The sequence below is a fragment of the Brienomyrus brachyistius genome, chromosome 7, assembly GCF_023856365.1.
Source record: "Brienomyrus brachyistius isolate T26 chromosome 7, BBRACH_0.4, whole genome shotgun sequence".
Classification (NCBI taxonomy): Eukaryota; Metazoa; Chordata; class Actinopteri; order Osteoglossiformes; family Mormyridae; genus Brienomyrus; species Brienomyrus brachyistius.
Genome location: NC_064539.1, coordinates 1,271,110 through 1,295,029, shown reverse-complemented (window position 1 = coordinate 1,295,029; position 23,920 = coordinate 1,271,110). Strand labels below are relative to the sequence as shown.

General features: G+C 42.7%; 1 protein-coding gene across 6 annotated transcripts in view; it reads right to left on the bottom strand.

Annotated features, from left to right (window-relative positions):
- Positions 1-13,955, bottom strand: part of psd3l (pleckstrin and Sec7 domain containing 3, like) — a 118,656-nt gene extending 104,701 nt beyond the window's left edge. Inside the window, exons 1-2 of one of the 6 annotated variants that reach the window (XM_049021278.1) lie at positions 13,736-13,955; positions 9,772-10,766 (exon numbers count right to left, since the gene is read on the bottom strand). In XM_049021278.1, the coding sequence (XP_048877235.1) occupies positions 9,772-10,659 (888 nt within the window). In that variant the 5' untranslated portion in view covers positions 10,660-10,766; positions 13,736-13,955. Of the gene's footprint in view, positions 1-5,825; positions 6,054-6,082; positions 6,598-6,711; positions 6,765-9,771; positions 10,767-13,735 lie in introns of those variants that run through there. The other 5 variants (XM_049021277.1, XM_049021282.1, XM_049021281.1 and 2 more) reach the window with 5 other exon arrangements.
- Positions 13,956-23,920: the final 9,965 nt, after the last annotated feature.

Here is a 23,920-nt window from a genome sequence, read left to right as displayed (position 1 = left end):
GAAACGCCGAGCTAAATAAGACACACTTTTATGTTTACAAAAGCAGTCATTTACTATGACAGAGCCACACGTTGCAATAAAGCATGTCAGCAAGAGAATATTGATCCCAAAAAGGCAACACTTATCTAGGACTGTGTAAATATGACTGACCAATGAATGAGGCCAACGAACCGCTCATATCACAGTTCATGAGTGGACCCATGCACCCATGTAGGTTGTTTGCATGGAGGTAAGACAATTCCTTGGTTCCACATGGCAGACTAACAGCCTTAATTCACTCAGTGGTATGTCCAGAGTTCTCCAGCCACATGACTGTGACCCCCTTGTGTTCAGCTCAGGGAGAGAAAATGCTCCCCGTTGTCCCATTATTACTTTTTGGGAAAATGCAGCCACAGGCCACAGCATTTACTTCCGGCCCCACTGGAGTTTGACAAATACTTAGCATTCATGCTGACATACAGCTTCTTCAGACCATGCTCACTTCTCTAAAGGTAAATCAATTGAGGAACCTTTCCCTAATTTTCCCCTATATCATATCAGAATCTTTCCATTGACAGAACAGAAAAAAACTAAACTAAATCAAATGAAATTATTATATAGGCAATTATTTCTATTTTAAATCTCAGTCGCAAAAGGTCGGTATTTTAAAGTGCTGTTAAAGTTTAATTTATATCCAACTTCTGTCCCAGCATCAGTACTTGTTAGGTTGTTACACAGAATACATATTTACTGAAATCTGGCATGGGGGGACAGGGTACAAGGTATTCACAGATGTGTACCCCTTATCAAAGTTCTCAGCCTAGAGATATTCAAGAAAACATGTACACACAACCAAAAAGATGTAATCTCTAAGCCAACACTCATCTTCTATCTAACTAACCGCTTATCCAGGTCAGCCTCTCCAGGAGCCTATCCCAGGCAGCACAGAATGGGAGACTGGGAACACCAAGTCAGGTCAAGTGGGCTTTATTGTCATACTATCCATATATAGGTACAGAGCAGCATGAAATAACATTCCCCCAGGACCACTGTGCGACACACAAACAGCGACTTACAATGGGAGGGGTTTTGCAAGGATGAAAGTGCACAAAACACAGGACAGTATGAAACAGGGGAGTTGGACACAAGGGTTTATATGCTTAGTGCAAGGTACATGTGAACTATAAATACTACAGCAGCATAAAGGATAATAAATATTATCAATAAATATTTAAATAATATTATTGAACAGACAGAGAATCAATACTGAGCTGAATCATACAACTGAGGTGCACAAAGAAGCACAATACTGACACAGCAAGTAGCAGGAGGAAACCCACATGACCCAGGGAGAGCGGACAAACCCTACACAGAAATAATGAAGGTAGGATGCAAACTCCCAACCCTGAAGGTATGAGGCAACAGCACTACTCACTGAGCCGCCATTAGCAAACAACATTCCTCAACATTACACGAAAACAATGTCAAAACAATAACAGTAACCATCTGCAACATTACATGTAAATAACGCGATGTCAAGACAATAATAACAACTATCTGCAACATTACATGTAAACAATGCAATGTCAGAACAACAACAGTAACCATCTCTAATATTTCCCACAAAAACGAAGGCACACTTTGCACCAAAAAATCTCCAGTGCTCAATCAGAGAGCATCGACATCACATCCTGATGATCACCTTCATCTCAGAAACATCAGAAATTAACACTGTGAAATATCTTTTTTGTAGGTCCTGCTGATTAGCTCCTGCGCTAATTAATGAAGGGCAAAGCCACACAAGGGGTGGCTAAATCTAAGGTAATAATCCAGAGCTGCAGAACATGTGGGGCACTTTCATCACTGTACGCTGCAATACGTCAAAACAGCAACCACAGTTAAACGTTTCCATTTGTACAGCGATTTCCCATTCTGGGTGAATGAAAGCCATTTGGAGGGAATGTCTGTGGGTCTCTGCGGGCTACAGATGTTGTTGAGCCCATCACGATAGCAGTTGTTCCCTGGCTCAACTTTCCTCTCTGTCCCCTGAGCAGATATCTCCAATTGCTGACAAAACCACGACCTGTGCTCCATTTACCTACTACCAGCTCAATGCCAGCAGCACGACAACTTCCCACGACATGCTGGAGGGAGCTCAAAGACAAAAACGGGTTGAACGAGTCACTAGATTTATGTTCGCTTCATAGAATCTGGGAAATGAACACGTGTGCATTCATGCAAGGTTGCAACTGGGGTTTCAATAGCATTAACAACTCCCACTTTCAGTCAGCATCCCCAGCACCCAGACGGAACGTCCCAGGCGACAGTCCCTGCCCGCACAATTCCTCTACTGTCACCTCCCTGCTGGGCTAGAACCAGTGTCCTCACGGTGCACATTTAAGTGTTGAAAGCGCCAACAGAGTTTGAAATCCATGCCACAAGGCATGACTTCCATCGGTATGCGGCTCTACACCACTTCGAAGCGAGAAGCAGTGTAGTAAAAAAAAACTGAATTGCAGCACATCTTGTATCGAGTGACCCTTAGCAGTGAAACAATGGTTCTGGTATCAGTGACTTGTTACATCAACGACCACAACCTGATGCATTGAATCCTCCTTACAGGCCACTGTGATCCTGCAATGTTGTCAGCCTCATCGCATTTCATAACCACCCCCCACACACACACACACACAAACACAAAAACTACAAAGTAAGTGCTGTTTTATGAAAACAAACAAGCCATCCTGGTGAAAGCCTGGAAACCAAACGAACGATCAGCCCTCAGTCCAGTGCTGCCATGCGAAGGTCCGTGGATGCTCTAGCCATGCCTGAAGCGATATCAGTGACACCGATATTTACGTTGGTAAGCAAAGTCACTATGACTGTTTTGATGGAAAAGTTCAGACAGAATTATTGTTGTATGTTATGAGATTTAGTTTGATAAAAAGCAGATGAATTCGCACTTTTGGTATTCTGATATATTGGGGGAAACAAAAGACTTTAAATTAAAGAAAACAAAGATTTTTGAAGTTGACAAGTGACAACAAAATATACGTAAAAGTAATTATTCATATACATAATCCATTATTTTGCTGTTGTATAATGTAAATTTGCTTTTTATTGCCTGTATCTAGTCCACTATGTCATTTCTTTACATGCAAAAATTCAATAAACAGAATAAAAATGACAGAAATGAGATATAATCTTCGCTTCCAGTTCATTCCTTTAAAGGAAATAAACTTCAAATACCTTAATTTTAATTGAAAACCAGCATGCCAAGAAACATGGGACTTTTATAGAGGGTGCATTTCCTTGCGCTTCATATTCCTTGTAGTTAAACTCAGACACACAAGAGGCCTCCTTTATAACTTGCAATAGGATATTAAACCTATATAACTCCTCTTGAGAGGTAATGATTAACAGACAAACATTTCAAGGGTTGCTCCTACAGCCAGCTGTGAACAGATTACCTCTGAAAGATAACCGACTGAGAAACCCCTAACGATGATGATGAACATCTTCCACAAAATTACATTTCCATATGAGGCCTTCTGCACAGGAAGCGCACATAAAGCAGTGCTTCAAAATCATATCGCGTGATCTATTTAGGAGCATCTGTCCGGCAGGAAGGAAGAGCCCTTAATGACGGTGGACTTCCTGAAGATGGGCCACATCCATTAGCTCCTAAGCGGTACAGTCCATCCCGTGCAGAATGTCGATATGCTCATGCTGTAGGAGTCATAGGCAACTCAGGGTCAAAGAGTACTATAAAAAAACCATCTGAGAGAGAGCCCAAGACAGACCCTCTGGGATGCTGCGAGACAGCTGGTGCTAGAACCAATGAAAACATTGGCAAATATTCAATACCTTAAAAAAAAAACAGGCAACAGCATTCTTTAAGTACATCATAAATGATTAATAACATCCATCTGAAATGCAACAGAACCCAGAACCTAAATAAATGAGGTATACTGGGACATAAACGGAGCTCTCTTTAGAGCCACTATGGAAAAATGAGCAATTGCTAAAATAAGCTCCAGGAGTGTGTGTGTGTGTGTGTGTGTGTGTGTGTGTGTGTGTGTGTGTGTGTGTGTGTGTGTGTGTGTGTTTGTACACACACACACACATACATACATACATACTTATATAAAAAGTCGCAATAGCAAGAGAGAAGATGGACATGAAGACTGGATTCAGCTACAGAACCAGACACTTATACACCATTTCAGCCACACGAGGAAAATGATTCCTTGTTTACAAGAATGAAAGGGAAGGACATAATGTCTGCTAAGGGAGATGCAGAAACAGCAACATTAACAGGCCTTTAGCAACGCTGTCAACGGAGAAACACACACTGCGTCTCCGCTCTGGAGGAGGGGGAAACTTTCCAAGAGCACTCGCTCTAGTGAACCTATCTAAATGCATTCTCCTTTGTGCTACCAACAGCCTGCACTCACGTGAACAAACACATTACAGGACACAACCTAGGCAGGCAGACAAAACTCAAGACTGCATAAAGACTTCGATTCGCAATGGCATCCAGCTGGAATGCAATAAAACTCCAATCAGCACTATCCTGAATCGCCCTCACTCTGCCGAATTAACCCTCTGCCCAAAAATTTAGGCCATTTTAAAAAATGCCTTCTGGGCTGATGCCAGTACTCACCTGTATGTGTGTGTTAAAGGAAAGCAATATGGCATAGAATGTGAAACCCAAAGAGTTCCCATATAACTGTACTCGTACTTTCACAAAAAGCAACATGAAATGGTCCGAACAATCAAAAGCAGCGAGCTTGCAGCAGGGTTATTAACATCAACCAGTCCACGCTCAGCCTACCTACCAATAGCTAATACTCGCAAACAAGATTCATACCCACTATTAAAAGAAGGTGCTACGAGCATATTTCAACAGGCAGATGTGTTCCACAGATTTACTGCTCCAGTTTTCATACTGTAGTTGCAACTCAAGTACAGAAAGGTTGCAATTACCCCAGAGCGAAATCGAAACCCACACACTGTGATTTGGGTTTCAGTCAAGCCCTGTTGCAGGGAGTCATTCTGCTTTTGATACACATAGCATTCATTCAGCAAAACTTGGTCTAACCTAAAGAGGAATATAGTCCATACTGCTATTTAAGGGCATAGTTAAAGGGGCAGGGGAAAGGAAACCAAAAAGGTCACTTACTTTTTAATGCTTGTTGTGTGCTAAAACTCCCCCACTCCCCCAGACCATAGGGTGCTTTGCAAAATTTAATAATCTACAATTTACTTCTACTACTAATAAAAGGCTGGAAATTTAAGATGATGCGCGCGTCTCATTACGCACAACAGTATTTTTGCCTAAATGTATCAGTCTGCTGCCATAAGAAGTTATTTACATTTTTAAATTATTGATGCCGGGGGAAGTGAGCCGCTGTGACACCTGGATGCCGCGGGAGGAGCCGCAGCCAGTCACCTGAGGTCAGGGACAGGGGATGGGATCACCTCTGCCAGGCTGGGACACTGTAAAACGACATCGAAATGCTACCGTGTGACCCACGTGTATTAATCCCAAACAGCGCGGTTTTGCCTCGAGGTGTGCTCGGCCGAAAAGCGGTGCTTTACAGTCCAACTCGCACATACCATCCATATAACCATTGTTCAGGACTCACTAGCAGAAAAAAAAGCAACGCTACTGAGTCCCTGATATAGTGCACATATCTAAACTGCTCAGGGCAAAAAAATATCAGTTTTATTCCTTATATCGCGTGCCATTACAAGAAATGTTAGTTAGCTTGGCTAACGGACTTTCCGCAGAATAGCCGACACCTTATTCATAGGCAAAATTAGAGAATAAAGTCGTTTACCTCCATGCACGGGCTCACTGTTTCCATTAAGCAGCTCCACTGTTCCCTTACTAAGCGATAACAAGTTGATACGTCGTGCACATGACAGGCGGTCAGCTTAACTAACTGGTCAGCAGTGTGTGTTATCTGGATGTGTGTTTGTCTTTGTTCGGAGGCTGGCTCCCAGTTAACAGGACACGCGACGACCCCGCGAGCACGGGGAACGCGCACGGACACGGCGACAGCCGAAAAAGAGCGGCAAAGTGGCGGCTCCCTACCTCATCGCTCTCTTCCATATCCCTGTGCAGAGCCTTTGTGTTCAGATACTACTAAGTGCGGCACCTTTTTCGCGCAGCCTGCGCTGACAGCTTGCTCAGCGATGTCACCTAGTTTCCCTCCCTCATCATCGCCTGGCAGTGGAGGGAACATTTGATGCTGAGCCCCGAACCATCTAAGACGCCTCCTCCATAGGGTCTGGCCTTAAAAGCATTGTAATACTGACGATAAAATAAAATAAAACCGCAGTACTGACAGCCGTAGCTGCCTCCAAGCACAGTCCGGGAAGCGAAGGCGGCGGACGGAGGCGTGACAGCTCCGATACGGGGGACATCAAAAGTCCGAACGAAGGGCTGGGGTAAACCTTCTGCTCCGGCATCGCGTCTGGTGCGACGAATGTCTGAGGGGGTGACTCAGTGAATCCGCGTCTTTCATTCAGGCAACACGCACCCGCCGAGCATACCTGCGCCCATATGATGGTAATGTCAGTGGTTTCACGAGACTCCCCCCCATCGGCTGCAGTTCCAGCTCGCCGTTTATTCGGGCTTTTTGATCTGGTTTGCAATGGCCCGCCACCCCCAGACGCCGCGACACTTGGTACGCTCCCCTTTAAAGCGTTTCCTAGTCCTACCTTTTTCCCGCAAACCTCCACGTAAGGGATTTTTTCGTTAATTCCAGTTTGGTTTTACTTTCTTCCTGGGTAACTCAAAGGGAGAATAACTGAAAGTAATTGAGATGTCGGTGTTTTTCCTAACACGTTTTTCTGCGTTCATGCTGTTATATTGTGTGAAAAAGGGGACATTAGGGTGGCAGTAGCAACTCATTACGTTGGTCATGAGGAAAAAAAAACACAGAAGGCGACATGCTGGAGCGTGTCTGTGCAAAGACTATTGAGCGTCTCCATCTCACAGAAAAAAAAATAGTACATTCAGCAAATTTCTGCTAAAAAACAATACCACGTTATTATTACTATCATTATCACAGTATTATTATCATTTTTATTGTTCTTGTTATATTTCCAGTATAACAGTCTAATGCTCTGATGTTCCTTGTGTGTTACTTATGCAATAAGTACAGATAAAATGCGTCTGAAGCTTTCCTTTTTGGTTCATACGGTATGCTGCATGTAGTAATTACATGTTATTATGAAAACAATTAGGCTGCTGTAAAATTAGATTGTCTTTGTTGACATTACTTTTCAGTGAAGCTATCAATATGTTCTATAGTAAAAAGGTTTTCTGAAAAATGGTTTTCTTACATTGCTGCTGGACCTGTAGGTATACTACATTAAATTTGTACTATGAATAGTTTATGTTTTTAGTTTGTGTTAACATAAATTCGATCTAGGTGGAACAAAGCCTTAGGCTATAAATTACAGAAAGCCATTGATAAAAGTAAAGTATAATGTCAACATACCATTGTGGCCAAATTTTGTTAATATATTTTTTGCCAATGTGGGGAATCAGCATGAATGTGTTTCAAAATGAAGCTCCATTAGAGAAGAGGAAGGCAATTATTTGGAAAATGAAACAAGTCACTTCAGAATTTCCTGAACAAAAGTGTACAGTAACAATGGTATGTTTAAACTACCAGAAGTGCTGAACATTGCATTTTATTGAGATTAGAAATACATTTTTTCTGCATTATATGTGAACTGTATATTGATTTAATGCAGAATTTCACTGATTGATTGAAAGAAAAACTCACAGAGGACCAGTGGAAGAATCCAGTATAAACGTACAGTCTGTAAGTTATACAGCAGCTTTACTCACAAAGTGCTGAATTAGGACTTTAGTTTTACTTGAGCATATATAAGGTTGGTTTAACATGGTAATCTGAGACTCAACTGAATTTTATTTTTCTTTAGAAATAGGACATACAATCTGGATTTCTACTGTAAAAAATGGGTCTGGATTCATTTTTCTACCCAACCCTCCAAGCATATACTGACATTATAGAAATATGTGTACAGCTTCATTCTTTACACCTACATGTTGATTCTAGCAAATACCTGGCACCAAAAGCTAGATTTATATGATATTCTCCAGTTTACAGAGGTCCATATTCACATTTTATTATTGAGGTACACATGAGCAAAATGTATGTATCACTGTTAGTGCTTTCTAATGTGATTTTATTCTTAGACAGTATCTGTCTATGCCTGTTATCCATCATTTGATCCAAGCAGATGCCAAAAGATGCCATATTTGCTTTTTGTTATGACTATACTTGATAACATTTGGGGTTTTGTGTGTTCAATTCGGTAACCTATGGCTATTGCTAAGTTTTGAACTTTTAATAGAATTGTCTAGGCTGAATATTCAAGTGGCTTTTACATTGCATACAGTAAGTTTGAATACCTAACACTAGGGGGTGGTCTAGTTCTAGTCTGGGTGTTCCCACCCTATCTATTAACAGGTAGACAGGAGAGATGTGACACATGCATACACTTATCCATCCATCCATTTTCCAAACCGCTTATCCTATTGGGTCGCGGGGGGTCCGGAGCCTATCCCGGAATCAATGGGCACGAGGCAGGGAACAACCCAGGATGGGGGGCCAGCCCATCGCAGGGCACACTCACACACCATGCACTCACACATGCACACCTACGGGCAATTCAGCAACTCCAATTAGCCTCAGCATGTTTTTGGACTGTGGGGGGAAACCGGAGTACCCGGAGGAAACCCCACGACGACACGGGGAGAACATGCAAACTCCGCACACATGTGACCCAGGCGGAGACTCGAACCCGGGTCCCAGAGGTGTGAGGCGACAGTGCTAACCACTGCACCACCATGCCGCCCCGCATACACTTATAATATCAGTAAATACTGATGAATCAAAAGTTCTCATAAAAGGTATATATTTCAATGACAGACAATGAACTCTGTAAGGTCTCTCATCACAAAACTTTCCTTGTTTGCCTTTAACAGAGCTATTTTTAGGTAAATAAAATTATAATAAGTAAAAATCCAATTAAGAATCAATACAACATTAGCACAATTTCAGTATGGATAATTATTGTGTCACATGTAAGAAGTTCCTCACAGTTCCTGACAGTGATTTTATGCAGTGATTTTCTGCTGTGACTACTCCAGTTCTAAGTGAAATGTCATTAATTTCTTAAATTCAAACTTTCCTGGTGGGAAAACTACTAATACAAATGCTGGGAATGGAATTCTTTCTAGTACATTTAGCTAGAGGAATGACACAGACGAGCCCCGGATGCTAATTGGCAATCGTCCCATCTGGATGGAAGCATTAGTTCACTGTGTGGGCAGTTGTTGTATGTATGACCAAGCTATCAATATCATATTTGTGTATTGCCTAACTACATTGTTTCCATTCTGTATATACTCCAAATAACACAGAATAAATGCATTTTCTAATCATTGTGCCCCGTTTCATTTAAAATAAGAATACGGTAAATACACCAATACCCAGGCACTGACCAGGATGAGCAATCAGGAGCTGGATGGATGGATGAATGAATGGATGGACAGAAATATATCAGTATTTATTATTGAAATCAGTAGTGAAATGTTGGGGAGTAGCGTTAAGTAAAATATTTTCACCCAAAAATGAACTGTCTGCCATGTTTTGAATGCTGTAACGTGTCTTGGTGCTTTAAGTTGCACAGATATGAGGCACGGCTTACTGGGAAATCAAAGGAGTTGCGAAGACTCACCTTCTGAATCGCTGTAGGGTTGAACATTGTTGAGGGACCTTTAGACGTAGAGCTCTGAGTACCTGCTGATATCGTGATCTGAGTAGGAGGCATTCTTACGTCAGGTGGTTGAGGAACGGTTTCTACCATCGATGAGCTTTGATCCCCTGACTTCTTGTAGGCATTTCCAGGAATCTTGGAAGACCTCTCCATGACAGCAGACATGAAAGTCTTACTCTCCCTCTGGAGAGTCTTATTTGTTTTACTCATATCCACGTCACAAGGTGCATCATCCACGTTACTGCCAGGGACATCAGTGCACCATGCATTAGTGGCTTTTTCCACAGGAGGCTGACCATCAGCTGGGTACACAAATTCCAAGAGTTTGACCGGCTTTTCTGTATATAATCCATGAGTTGGAACCTCGTTCAAGGCTGATTCTCCTGAAATAGCACTGGAGGAAGATACTGAAGACACGGTATCCATGGGTGAAGACTGGATTTTTTCTTTTGTTTCAGAAGGTGTGTCTTGGCGTAGGATCCAAACGGGAGAATGTGGCAGTGTATTTTTGCAGTCAAATTCTGATCTTACTGTGTTCAAAAGTGAACTGTTTTGGTTGCTGGCGTGCCCCTCTGCTACAGCCGAAATTCCAGCTGGATCCAATGAACCTAACCTAAAGAATTCAGGAGTTCCATCTTCAGAGTCTGATTTCAGGACATCCAAGCACAAGTCGGCTTCTCGGTTGGCGCAGCTGCTCAGCTCGGCATCTCCAGAGAAAGTGGGGCCAGGGTTTTCCTCTCGGGACGCTGTGCGGGCAGCGTCGGCAGGACACAACAGCCCAACGGCCTTGGAGGGCGACTGCAGTTGGATGAAGAGGAAGGAAGTCTTGACCTGATGATGATCACCCATTTCCTCTATGGGAGGGTAATCTGTGCGAGAACCACAGGGGATGGGGCGTTGTGGGTGTGCGGGGGGACAAGGCTCCAGGGGTCATTGCTCTCTTGGTCTGCAGCAAGCTGCGGAGAAATAAAATGGTGCATTGTGGCGCAACGGTGAGCACCAGTCATGTTAACATTCATATGCACCTTACATTATGGAGCGCTTAGCCTGCGGTCAGTGTTTTCCAGAATGTTCTGTGGTAGGGTCATCAGAGAGGTGCCTATAATACTTCAAAATTTTATAATTGAATCTGAGATTGTGAGCAATCTATCACAAGAGAAGAATGGATCAGATAAAGAGGCTGATACCACATAATTTGCAACTCTTCAATATGACTAACAGATTAATCAAGGTGTATTTTCAATAAAGCTTTCATACAAATTACACCAAACAACCCTCTGAAAAGGGGGTGAAAACAAAAAGACTTGCAGACCAAGTCTCAGCAATCTGAAAGTGCTCTGGTCATGCTTTCTGCCCTCATTTCTTCACTGTCAACTGAATAGAATGTCCAGGATCTTTACAGTAATATCAGGTTTTCATTGTCATAAGATCCCGTACATGGTACACAGGGGTCAAATTCAGTTTATAGCTTTTCTTGGATTCTGTTTTTATGTTTTTGCACTTTTGGTATTAGCCCGTAAATCAAACAAAAGGGGTGTTAAAACCATTTTGGTCAAGATAAATAAACCCGAAAAATTAGATATCAGACAATGCGATACTGTTTTTGTGTTCTTACCAAATTTTTCAGTGGTCATTTTAAAACACTGTAACAAGAATTACCAGGAGATATGAGTAATACAATACTGTCAATCAACATTAAAAAACAATACAGTACAAAAAAAGAAAACAGAAATGAGGAATCGTACTTGTTAAATGTTGTGAAATTATTGCCAAATATGTTTGGACATCTTTACAGGATAGGCGTGATATTTATGGTAAAGAAAAGGAGTGCCCGGGAAAAAGGGTTTATAAGTGAACACGGTCCGGCTGGGCATCCCAAATGACCGCCTTTCAGACACTCTCGCGTAGATCAGGATCGCGATAAGCAGAGCAGCGCTTTCTGCGGGCAGCAGCTTGCTTGGCAGCCGGGAGGCAGCGCAGTGGGATGCTCCCCCGTAGGTCCGCAGCTCTGTTCTAAAGCCGCAGAGTGTCTTGCTCAGCAGAACCGGTGGCCAGCGCTGTCTCCAGCGCTGCTATTACACTGGTGCCGGAGCTCAGGGACCGTACTTAATACCAGACTCGAGAGGGATCTGCCTAATGCGCCTGCCGGGCTCGATCGGTATGAACCACATGCTGAAACGCGGGGCCCTAGACAGACCGTCTGGTCCTCGTGGTTTGATCAGAATCTCCATTTAATGTATCCCAGTTCACGTTAAAGAATGTGATGACGGAGCACACGGTAATGGCCTGCTTTTAACCATTTCACTGGCCACAAACAGTGAAGAGTTACATTTTTGGCGATGCTCTGCCCTTTGAAACACGTATATCATGGTTTCATGTGATATACAATTATATGGGTCGGAAACTAGTCACAAAAACCTAAATGTGAATAGAGTTGTCTTGCCACTCGATGACATGATTTGTCAACATTAGTTTTAGATAATGTAACTTATAAATACATCGGGGACAAATAAAGTTTTTTTTCTTAATTGAATTTAATTGACTTGCAGTAGATCGATATTCAGTACTGTATATCATTTATTTATTTATTTATTTCGCAATAAGCCATGCCGCCACCCACACAGGACCTTCCCAATATACGCTACCAAACATTTCCTTCCAGTACAATGCAATATCAGTATTTCTCAACATGAGCCAAATGCAAAAAAAAAAATTATATCGCAGGCAAAAGACGATCTGCTGCGGCGAGTAAACATTTCTGATTAGTTAAACGCTTACAGGCCTGCGCATCGTTTCAAAATGCAAATTACGCCGGGGCTATTGCCGAAAGCGAGCTCTTGGGCAGTGATGTCATGAGACGTTTACGACGGACATACTTTTGTGGAGAGATCAGTCCTTTTCACGTTAAATTCCCCTGTTTTATGTAGGACCAGTAAATGTACCCGAAAAATGGTCTCTCAATTTATGCGCCGGTTTAACTGTATAAAAGGAACTTCAGCTTCACAGAAAGACGAAAAACGGGACATGATTGCAGAAAAATAAACCTTGCTCCCCTTTTTATAGGCTAACATTGCCTTTGAAGCTGTTTCCTGTTGCGTAATACACCCAAACTTTACCTTCTGCAGCATAGAAACCAAAACGAAGAGGTCACAAACAAGCCAGAAAAAAATCATAACCGCAAAACCTTTTTTGTGTGCATGTATAGCATCATACGAGCGTGCAGGCAAAAAGACCAGCATGTGAAGATCAGCGCTCAGCTACCAGCCACCGCTGAGTATTAAGACGCGGCCGTGCCACGTTTGGTCGGCCAACTTTGCAGAGTAGATGAAAGGAGAGACTGGGGGAGAGTTTTCACAATCAAGCTTACAGCTTGTGGTTTCTCCCCAATTGAGAAAAAGCTTTATTTTTTTGTCCAAAACAACACCCTCTTTATTCATGCCTTCTGATGGAAGCCAGAAATGTCCAACAGTTAGAAGATGTAATTTCTTACCTGCAATGGTTTGTTAGGGTCAGACAGATGCTGCTTATAAACACCTTTAGGTTTACTATACAAACATTTCAGCAACAGAATTAATGCTCATCAAAATATATCGTTCATAGTGTTTTCATTGATGTGCGCGCAAGCCCATTTCACAAACAAGCATTCTACTCATTCATGATTATGTATATCATGTTTATCAGCGTAAACCATTAGAAATATGTTTCAAAAGCACATGAAGTACGAAAATTAGCAGTTCTTAATAATCCAGAATCCAGGGGGTCTTGTAATGAGGTACCCTAATAATAAATGGTAAGTAATACTAAAATAATACAGCTTTAAAACCTGCATGGCATTCGCCTCTATAAATACTGCTCTACCTTAATGCATGTTAAGTTATGGTGATGGCTAAATCTGCTCTCAGCACAGTGTAATTAGTATGCTTACCATGTTGCATAAATCCACCGTTCAGTCCGCAAAGTATATGTTTTTTTTAAATTATTTAAACGCGTTTCCCCAAAAGAATATAATGCACTTTGGAAAAGCCGTCCGATGCTTGCCGGTGCGCACCAATCCGCGTGATCAGTCGAGGTTCATTTGCACTTAAGAATGAGAAATGACATGCAGCGCTCCTTGCCGCTGATGCTCGTCCATCTGCTTGCGAGGCAGCACGCGCGCCCAGGGATCTCCAGTTATTCATCCAGGGCTCGGGATCCCTTACCAGTCCCTCACTCGCACGCCTCGCGCCGCACACGACCATGCCAAGAGCTCTCTGGTTCCCAGTGAACCGGCATTGTCGCACATATCCAAACGGTATGAAGTGCGACTGAATGATCTCAAAGTTCAATTTTGATTTGATGGCACAGATTGCATTTGTCCGAACTATTTCGACGTGACAACAACTTATTAAAGGTAGCTAAAGAGAAACAAAACCGAGTGATTTTTTTTCTAAATTATGCATCCCTTGACCTTTTATTGGATAAAAGAGTTTGAAAAATGAATGATGGATGGAAAAATATTCGTCTAACTTGCAATTCCAGTATGACAAAATTCCTTTTTTGAATATTTTTTTACTGATTGGGATTTGCCGATGAACATGACTTTATAGTTTCGGATAATAAGCATATAAGATAATGCCAGCTATGGAAGATTAAATATATACACAAAGTCTAAGGGCAGGGCAGTCAAAGCAACTCTTGTGGCTGGTTTGAATGAATAGGCTACCTGATTCAGCCAATTGCTGGACATGAATTACACAGCCTGAGTATATTTGACCCCCGATCCAAAATCTGAAGAAATTATACCAAGTCTGATTTCTCACTTCTTAAAACTTTCTTTTCAAATCTTCTTTCGACCTTTGTGGGCATCATAACTTCCCACAAAATATTATTACTGGCATTAGTGCAGGATTTTAAAATGCATATTATTGGCGATTAATTGCCCGCACGCCAATGCGACTCTCTATCAGTATTTGCCAAGTTATTTTCAGACATCTGGTTTTAATTTCCACTCAGTCAAATACGACTATGATTTTTCCTGGCTTCAGCTCACTCGAACCAATTTTAGGACAGTAACATATTTTTGAACTTTTCTCTAAAATCGCAGACATGTAATTGCAAAACTGCAAGGCGAAGGGATGCGAAATGTTTTACAGTTTTATTGTAGCCTAACATCAGATTATTTTTAAGCTGTCCGTAACACCTGCTGTTTTAAAAAGACTCCAGAATCATTACTCCCGTTCAACTTGTCTTTTTCAGATGGTTGAAATAATAGCACAAGTTGGGTTTATCTGCAATGTCTTTGCGTTGGTGAACCAGATGGCAAAAAGCAATAAGAGTGATTCGTGTTTGTCCAGAATAAACTAGAATATGCCTCAATCTATGCATACAAGTGAGAAGCCACTACATAATGCAATGTTGCCGCAATAGTTTTTAAATGACTGCCAAAATGAATTAACTTTTAATTTTTCATAGAAAAAGTTTTATATTTTGTATCCAAAAAATAAAATTCAGGGACAGGTTTGTGTATGAACATGTATACAGTGTGTTTGTTCTGTGGAGCAATCAATAATACATTGATTAAATAATATTTTATGGCACGAAGTGTCAGAGAGTCAATGAGGGGTTGAGAGAGTCATCATGCTTCTCAGTGGAGCATTGAGTCTAGCACTCGGGGGAATAAGGAAGTTTTAGGAATGACAGGCTAAGAGGGTGGTCTATAACTAAGGGACATATGGTTCACACAGGCCTGCAGCCTCTGTGATGCCAAAAGAGAAAGTACTCAATCCGATTTAATAGACAAGCTCACACCACAATATTTTAAACAGATTTACAAAAGCCTGTGTGATTTTGTTTGTTTACACTCTTAGCAGTTTGCTTGTGCCATAGCAGAAGGGTTTTCTGGGGAGCCACATACAGATTTGACATTGGTTTATTGCCCTTTAAAACTCCTGTTTAATACATAGTCTCCAGTAGTCATTATGGCAGTGTTTATACTGGTTAGAACAGGGAGCCAGTGACCACAGAGTTAGGGTCCAAACCCCAAACAGGCCTACTGTTACATTAAAAAGTACATCCAGCAACTTATGCTAAGTGGTATGAAAAGTATTGTGCTGATATATGTTGTTTCCTGTATGTATAGCCTACTGTCTATCCGAGTTTGTGTATGGTTACCTATCATACAGTAATTAATGTGAAAGAGCCACGATTCTGTAAACATCTGCGTCTCACCTCCTTAAACACCCAGTCCAAAAACATCACAAAGCTCCTTCCGTATACATACACGGGATTTCCGTAAAGGTCGAGAACAAACAAAGCACTGCCTCTTTAAAGAACTTTCTCCTTACCGCCCCAGTTGGAGCAATTAGAAAAGATCCCTTCCCGGATTTTCCCCTAGAAACCATTCATCCATACTGGCAGCTCAGCTTGAGTTTATTAACTGTTGCAGCTCCAATACGTTACTTCCTGTTAGACAAAGCAGCATTCGGGCAATAGATGCTGCTCGGTGTCAGCCACGTCTCGCTCCAGAGAGAAGAGGAGTCTCACAGTTTTCCATGCCGTTTTCCAGCTAACGGTCTATGGGCATGATGACCTGCAGCCTGCGGAGCTAAATGAGATGCAGCTGCCTGTGAGCTGTTGGTACCATTTGCATGTAATGTTCATTACTGCTCGATTAGCCGCTGCAGGGGCATCCGGTCATAACTGTATCTGCAGCCAAATAGTTCCTGTATTCTGTGAAGGTACTTTATAGAACCTTTTGGTTTGCTGACAACAAAATCCCCTTCAATTTTCATAAATAAAGCAACCAATAAAAACTGTACTGTAGAAATTAGCAATAATATCGATATATCAAACATATAGCATGTCTGCTACGGTAGTGGAAGGACAGAGATCAGATTGTTTTTGCTGTGAAAAAGATTTCAGTGTTTTACTGGTTTAGGATTGTCTATTGTGGGTGTCGAAGAAAAGGGCACAAGTTTAAAGGAGATTAACTGATCAGGAGCCCAGCCAAGTGCTTTGTCTGTCAGCCGTTTGTCACACACTGAAATTCTCATCCCTGACTCCAGCTTGTTGGCTGTTTTTTTCAGTTTCTCCACTTAATTAAAACAGTTTGTTGTTTAGCTCTCCTCACTTATTCAAGCTCGACAAATTTAAACACAAAGGGAAAATAAGAAACTGATGCCACATACGCTCCTAGTTTAGATACAATATTGATTCCCAGGCTCAGTGAATGGATTTCAGTGCTATTGTATAAATGGCATTGACAGAGATTCTAATACACTGTAATACACTGAAATGAAAAAGCCTCTCATGGCGTCGGACCAAACCTCCATTGCATATTTTCAGTGACAGTAATAGAGCAAAACCAGCATGCACAAGGTGCTGTGCTTATGGGGAAATGGATCATTCAAGTTGGCCGAGATCCTCATTTAGTTTACACTCTTTAATTGCCTTATTAGGGGTTAGATATATAATCCTAGATATCAAAGACCCGCTTAAACAATGTAGCTATTTTAAGCAGGGGTGCTCTTGGAAATTCTGGGCCCCCTGACAAAAAGCCATCTTGGCCCCGCCCAATTTCACATATAATTGTTCGCATTCAAGGTCCCCTGTTAAGTTCTGGCACCGCTGAATATGCCAGGGTATTTATACCCCATTGACTTCCCTGATTATAGGATAGCATTACACATTCTACTTTCATTTAGAAAAGAAGATGTATTTTTTCTTGATCATCTACACATCATATTTCTATACATTTCCTATATGTTCTACAGTATGAAAAAGGTTATATGCTGCTAAAAAAATGTGTTTGTCATATAACAGTATGATTATGCTGCTATGGGATTATATTAAATGACAGGTTCCACGGAGCATATAATTAGCAGTATTTGACAGAAGGTGAACACTAATATGGTTCCCCAGTACTTAACACGCCAATGTGAACCTGACAAAGTGGATTTCTCTCCCCCGAGAGGTTTGGTCTGGAAAGTAGGTTATGATGTTCATTAACATTTACTTTTTCTGCTGATATGAGGTCATAGCTAATTAGCACAAGAGTGCGCCTAAAAATAATGAAATGGGTCAGCACCAGTCACACGAGCATGGCAGAGGGACTCTCCGTGTACTAAACTGGGATAACGGACACAGACATGAACTATAGGAAGACAATGGCGGAGCATGGCAATTCTGGGCACTGTGCTGTACATTACAATTGGGGCAGCACTGAAACAGACCAATCAATTATGAAGACGTCTCATAAGGATAAATGTACACAAGGCTGCCATTAACATTTTTTAGAACAGACCAAATATTGGGCATTTACATCAGGGGTGTCAAACTGCAGTCCTGGAGGGCCAGAGCCCTGTGTAGCTTAGTTCTTTCCCTGTTCTACTACAAATGATTCAAGAGCTGTGTGGTAATTAGCACAAAGAATAGCAAGGAGTTGAATCAAGTGTGTTAAATCAAGAGAAGCCCAAAGACCTACCTACTGCGAAGTACACTCACACACAACTCAGGGCAGGAGAACTATCTACTGCGAAGTACACTCACACACAACTCAGGGCAGGAGGCCTAACTACTGCGAGGTACACACACAACTCAGGGCAGAAGGTCTACCTACTGCGAAGTACACTCACACACAACTCAGGGCAGGAGGCCTACCTACTGCGAGGTACACACACACACAACTCAGGGCAGAAGGCCTACCTACTGCGAAGTACACTCACACACAACTCAGGGCAGGAGGACTATCTACTGCGAAGTACACTCACACACAACTCAGGACAGGAGGCCTACCTACTGCGCGGTAAACTCACACACAACTCAGGACAGGAGGCCAACCTGCTGCGAGGTACACTCACACACAACTCAGGACAGGAGGCCTACGTACCACGAGGTACACTCACACACCATTCACACCTACAGGTGATTCGGTTGCTCCTATTCTCCTTAGCATGCTTTTGGACTGAAGTGAGGCTGGAGAGAAATCAGGGTACCCACAAGAAACCCCTGGTCCTAGAGGTGTGAGGAAACAGTGCTGATCACCGTACCACCATGCTACCCCACTAGTTAAATTAGATTACAATTCAACTGATACAATAAGCACAAATACACATGTTCTATAGACAGAGGCACATTAGCATGGTCAGGGGTTCCTGGGCATTTAGAGTTTTCAGAGGCCCATCAATGGTAAAAGTTGTCAATGGGGGTGGGCAGGTGGCAACGGTAAATAAGTTGCCAGCTGGGGCCCTTGCTGAAGTCCCTTTTTTAACTTGGCCCATGCATTTCAGCGTCACCAGCTATAGACCTGCAGGCTAACGAGAATCGCTAATGCACCACTCCAGCCCTGGAGCTGTGAGGCTACAGAGTTACCTACTGTGCTGCTCTCATTTCTAAAAAAATGCTTCTCAGATTCACTCTGAAATGGATGACTAATGTGTACCGCTACAGAGAATGCCAGCACGGAAAGTTCTGGCATTACCGCTTGGCCCCCGTTGGCGTGAGCGGAGAGGTAGACGCACTCTGCTCCATACTGCTGATGCAGCTCTCACACAGCTGACGTGAAACAAGAGGAAGCAAACTGATGGGTTCCGACAGCAGGGTGGATGGAGCAGCTTCAGCGTAATGGAGGGGGTGATGGAGAGGAGTGGGGGGGCTGCAGGCTGTTCTTCATTGGTGGTGCACAAATCACACCTACACACAAGCCCTCGCCATCACGTAAGAACCTCACAAGCACATATAAAACAACCAGAAAAATGTTAGTGTTTATCTGCGGGTGACATTTTTACTGTTGACAGATTGCAGTTGTGTTAGAGCGACTGCTCATCCAGGATCCACGGAAAACGACAAGTAATCCCGATGCTGAGTTCATGCAAACCGGGGGAATTACATTTGGCCAGATGCTGCTCCACAGTGATGGGATCCGGAGTGACAGGGATAATGAGAGACATGTCAGGATTTGTGGAATGTGATATACGGGAATTGCATTAAAATAATCATTGCAGGCCGACCTGACAAGCCAGGGGAAGACCCAGATGTTGACCCCTGCTGGGGGGTCAGTCTAATTGCAGTGCAGGGTGTTTGCCAATCAAAACAGATCGGGCATGAAAGGACCTCTGTTGAGTCCTCTTTGGGTGCACAGTAGTAAATTTTATCCTGGCTCTGTTTGGGATATCCCAGCGTGGCTCCAGCATAATTGAACACACAACGCAACAATCATAGTTTTTTTAATGCTAAAAATCAGACCATTCATGCCCTTGGAGAATGGCTTAATAGTAGGCAACTGGACTAGCATGAAAAGGAAATTCCAAGCCCGCTGAGATCTGCCGTACCACCGTTGCTGCTTTCATATGGGCCATGTGGGGAAAAAGGTCCTTTTTGGCTGAGGAATATAATTTTTGGGGTTGTATCATTTATGGAAGCACTTTCAACAAGACTGGGTTACATAAGCACAGCTGCAGAAAAAGGTTTATTTTAAAGCTAATTTTGTGCTAAAGACAGCTCAGCTATAAGCCATGGTACAAACAGGCCTTGTCTTGACCCATGAAATTCCACAGAGAGACTATAGCAAAGGGTGGTATAATCTGTGAGCACATTGACCTTCTTTCAAAGGCAAAAACAAAAGTGCCAAGTTCTACTAACTGTTGTTGGCCAGATGTCACGTGGTTTTAAGTTCTTGATGTCTGTGTATGTAAAACATGTTTTAAAGTCTAATTTATGTCTCTGGTACCTCAGTGTCCAATCATGTGTGTAAACGTGTGTACCCATGGTATTTGTAGTGTTTAAAGGGATATCTGTTTAAAAAAGTAGAATAATATAATTTTCAATAGTGAGCGTGTAAGTATTGTTTGTTGGAGTCAGCAAACAGAGTCACGTGAACGAGGAGCAGGATCTTCATGAGCAGAGACAGAACCCTTTTTAGGCATGGAGGGAAACACACCAATTTATATACATCACAAGGGAACAAGGACTAATGAAATTAATCAGAACACCGGCCTGATCACCTGACTCTCCTTTCTGAAACTACCACCACCATGTACAACTATGACATGGGCAGGGCATAGAGGTTTCTGGGGAGGGACGAAGCGGGGAATGATCCTCTTTACTCACCTGTAACAAATTACAATTTGAGTATAGAATAGTGATACTATGTTGATCATCATGTGGAAATTGTCTCTTTGCCTACCCCATCTTACTCTCCATGAGACACATACACAGGCAAGAGTAAGGTGCAGCACCCATGGAGCTGGGGATTATGGGCCTTCCCCAGGGGCCCAATGGGGGCATCAGTCTGCCAGCTCCGGAACTCATACCGGGGACCTTCCAATCAGGGGTATGAGGCCTAACCTGCAGATCCCCTGCAGTATGATTTGAGCCTATTATAGGGACCATAGGGTACAATGTAGCGGAAGACCGAGGATGGGATGCCAGTCCATTGTGTGGCAGATCCGGAACTTACTATATTATATTATACTATATTCAACTTTATTGTCATTGCACAAAGTACAAGTACTCCGACAACAAAATGCAGTCTGGCATCTAATCTGTAAAGTGCAAAATGCTATATTTTTTCCAGATTCTAGCGAGAAGGGAGAAGATGGGATGCCAGTCAGTCATGAAAACGGCAGAGAGTCTGAAATCTGAAAAGGAGTGGATATTATATGTAACCAGGTAACTTGACTTCCTGTAAAAGAGGCCCAGATCACAAACAAGCTGTGCTTTTATACTGGTAGAGTAGAAAAAGCAGACCCATGCAGGACTGCTGTTCCTTCAGTCATCGCTTGCAGGACTGCTTCCTGGGGCTTCAGGTCTGCTTTTTTAACCATGGCAGGAAAACCTGGAAAGCTATGCGGCCACAGTAAAAAGGCCACCGTGGGGAGGCAGGGACTCAACACAGGGGAAATTCAGAGCCACCGGGTCTCCTGACGTCAGAGAGACACAGAGGCCCCATTCAGCGCCTAAGTGAGGGGAAACAGTGCGCCAGGCGCAGGGTGGGGGCAGTCCTGTTGGTGTGAGGGTCACAACCTCATCCGTGCCAATTGTTGTGACCCTGTGCCATTTCAGTTTATTTTGGCAAAATATATAAATTAATCATATCTTCCAAAATTACCCGCTTCATACTGAAATCCAAATTGTCCCCTGCCTAGGATAGACTCCATGCCCCCTCACAACCCTGTACTGGATAAACAGTTGGAAGATGAATGGATGGATGGATGGATGGATACATTTCAAATTTACTGTGACGTTGTACTGCAGTGCTTCCAAATCCGATCCTTGGGGACCCCCAGACAGTCCGTGTCTTTGCTCCCTCCCAGTTCCCTGCCAGTCAGTCCACATTCGACTCTGGAGCAGGGAGAGAGCAAAAACGTGGACTGTCTGGGGGCCCCTGAGGATCAGATTGTGAAAGACTGTTGTACTGGATAAGCAGCCGGGAGAAACTGTTCGATAGATGGAATCGGGGTGGGGGTGTCGTCTCCTGTCCTTGACTTGAGTTGGCAGGCTCTCGCCCTCTTTCTGTGGGTTTCCTCCAGGTACTCTATATATTTTTAGGATTAGAAGGACAGCCTTTGAATTTCCTGGAGAGTGTGCCCCGTGATGCCATGGTAACACGTGCCAGTTGTATTTTGCCCCAGAACAGTCTCACCGCGACCCCCACATTGGCTAAGCACTTACGGAAAACGGATGGATGATTCAAACTTTGGCGTCACTGCACTGGATTCACACTAAGCATGAATTGCAACATGCCAAAAATAGCACAGCATCCATCCATCTTCCAACCGCTTATCCTGTACTGGGTCACAGACGGCCTGGAGTCCATCCCAGGAAGCAGGGGGGACAAAACAAGGCAGCCCGGTGCACAAACAGACACACACTACAGGCAATTTAGCAACGCTAGTTAACCAAACCTTTTTTTCATACTGAATAAATGGGATGAATGGTAAGGGCAGTTCTTAATAGTGTTGGCTTAGCAACCAGATGCAACTGAGCATTCATGCATGAAAACATTCTACTAAATAAATAAAAGCACATCCTTGAGTCATGCTAATTGTAATCAATGCCCCTGAATCATATTGCACATGTTTAGAAGATACTGTGCTCTTGTGAATGGGTTTAGAAAGACCTGTACAAATTTGCTGCACTATGGTCATGTATTTTGTCATAGAGTTTGAATCTGATTGAAAAACAAATTTCTAAAACTCACTCAGTCCTCATGTAATCCCACGAGGAAATTCTGTTTTCCATATTTAAGATGGGTTACTTAGAGTCCTTCCCTGAGCTGGAATGGAGAATGAGACATTAATTCTAAGGCTAATTGTAATCTGCCCCTGTCAGGTTTTACATGTCAGGTAAGCAGTGCTGAGTCGGTCACTGAAGGCAGCCGCCTGACATTCAGTTCCCTCTCTTAAACTCCCTCTGCACTTTCAAAGGTGATTTAAATATGTCTCCAAGAAGGTGGTTTGCTCAGCACCAAGGCCGTGACCTGCCGCCCTGCCTTTCTCAGTCTCACTTCCTCCCATTCATGAGAACATTGTGACGTCACCACGGCAACACAAATGTCTCCAGGCTCCGCCTACAATGTAGTGAAAGGCTCCGTGTTTCTAAAGGCATATGACAAAGTTAAAATATCTGGGCAGTCTTGTTTGCTCGCCGCCCTCATTCCGTTCAACATAACAACATGCATCTCTTTGAATGTAATTATGACTGCAGCTGTACGGCTGACAATATTAATATTCTAATATATTAATATTCATTTTTTAAAACCTTATACACATTGTTTAAATGCCAGATTGTGGTTAATATAAATGGATAATGCAAAAAGCCTCTTTTAAACATTTTAATCTTCTAATCAGCTAAATAACTCAGTCCGAAAAAAAGAGTCCAGTTCTGCAGAAGCTATGTTGTGCCATAAATATAAAGTGCAGTCTTGCCCTGGTGAGTAATAAATTAGCAAAGAAAATAATTTCCTTGGCTTCTCACTGTCAGAATAGTGCATTGTTATGATTTCAGTCATGTTTATGAATCTTGTTTTGATCAGGTACAGTGGAAGAATCTGATATCCATCTTCTAACCACTTATCCTGTATGGGGGCCACAGGCCCCCTAGAGCCTCTCTCAGGCAGCACAAGGACGTCATA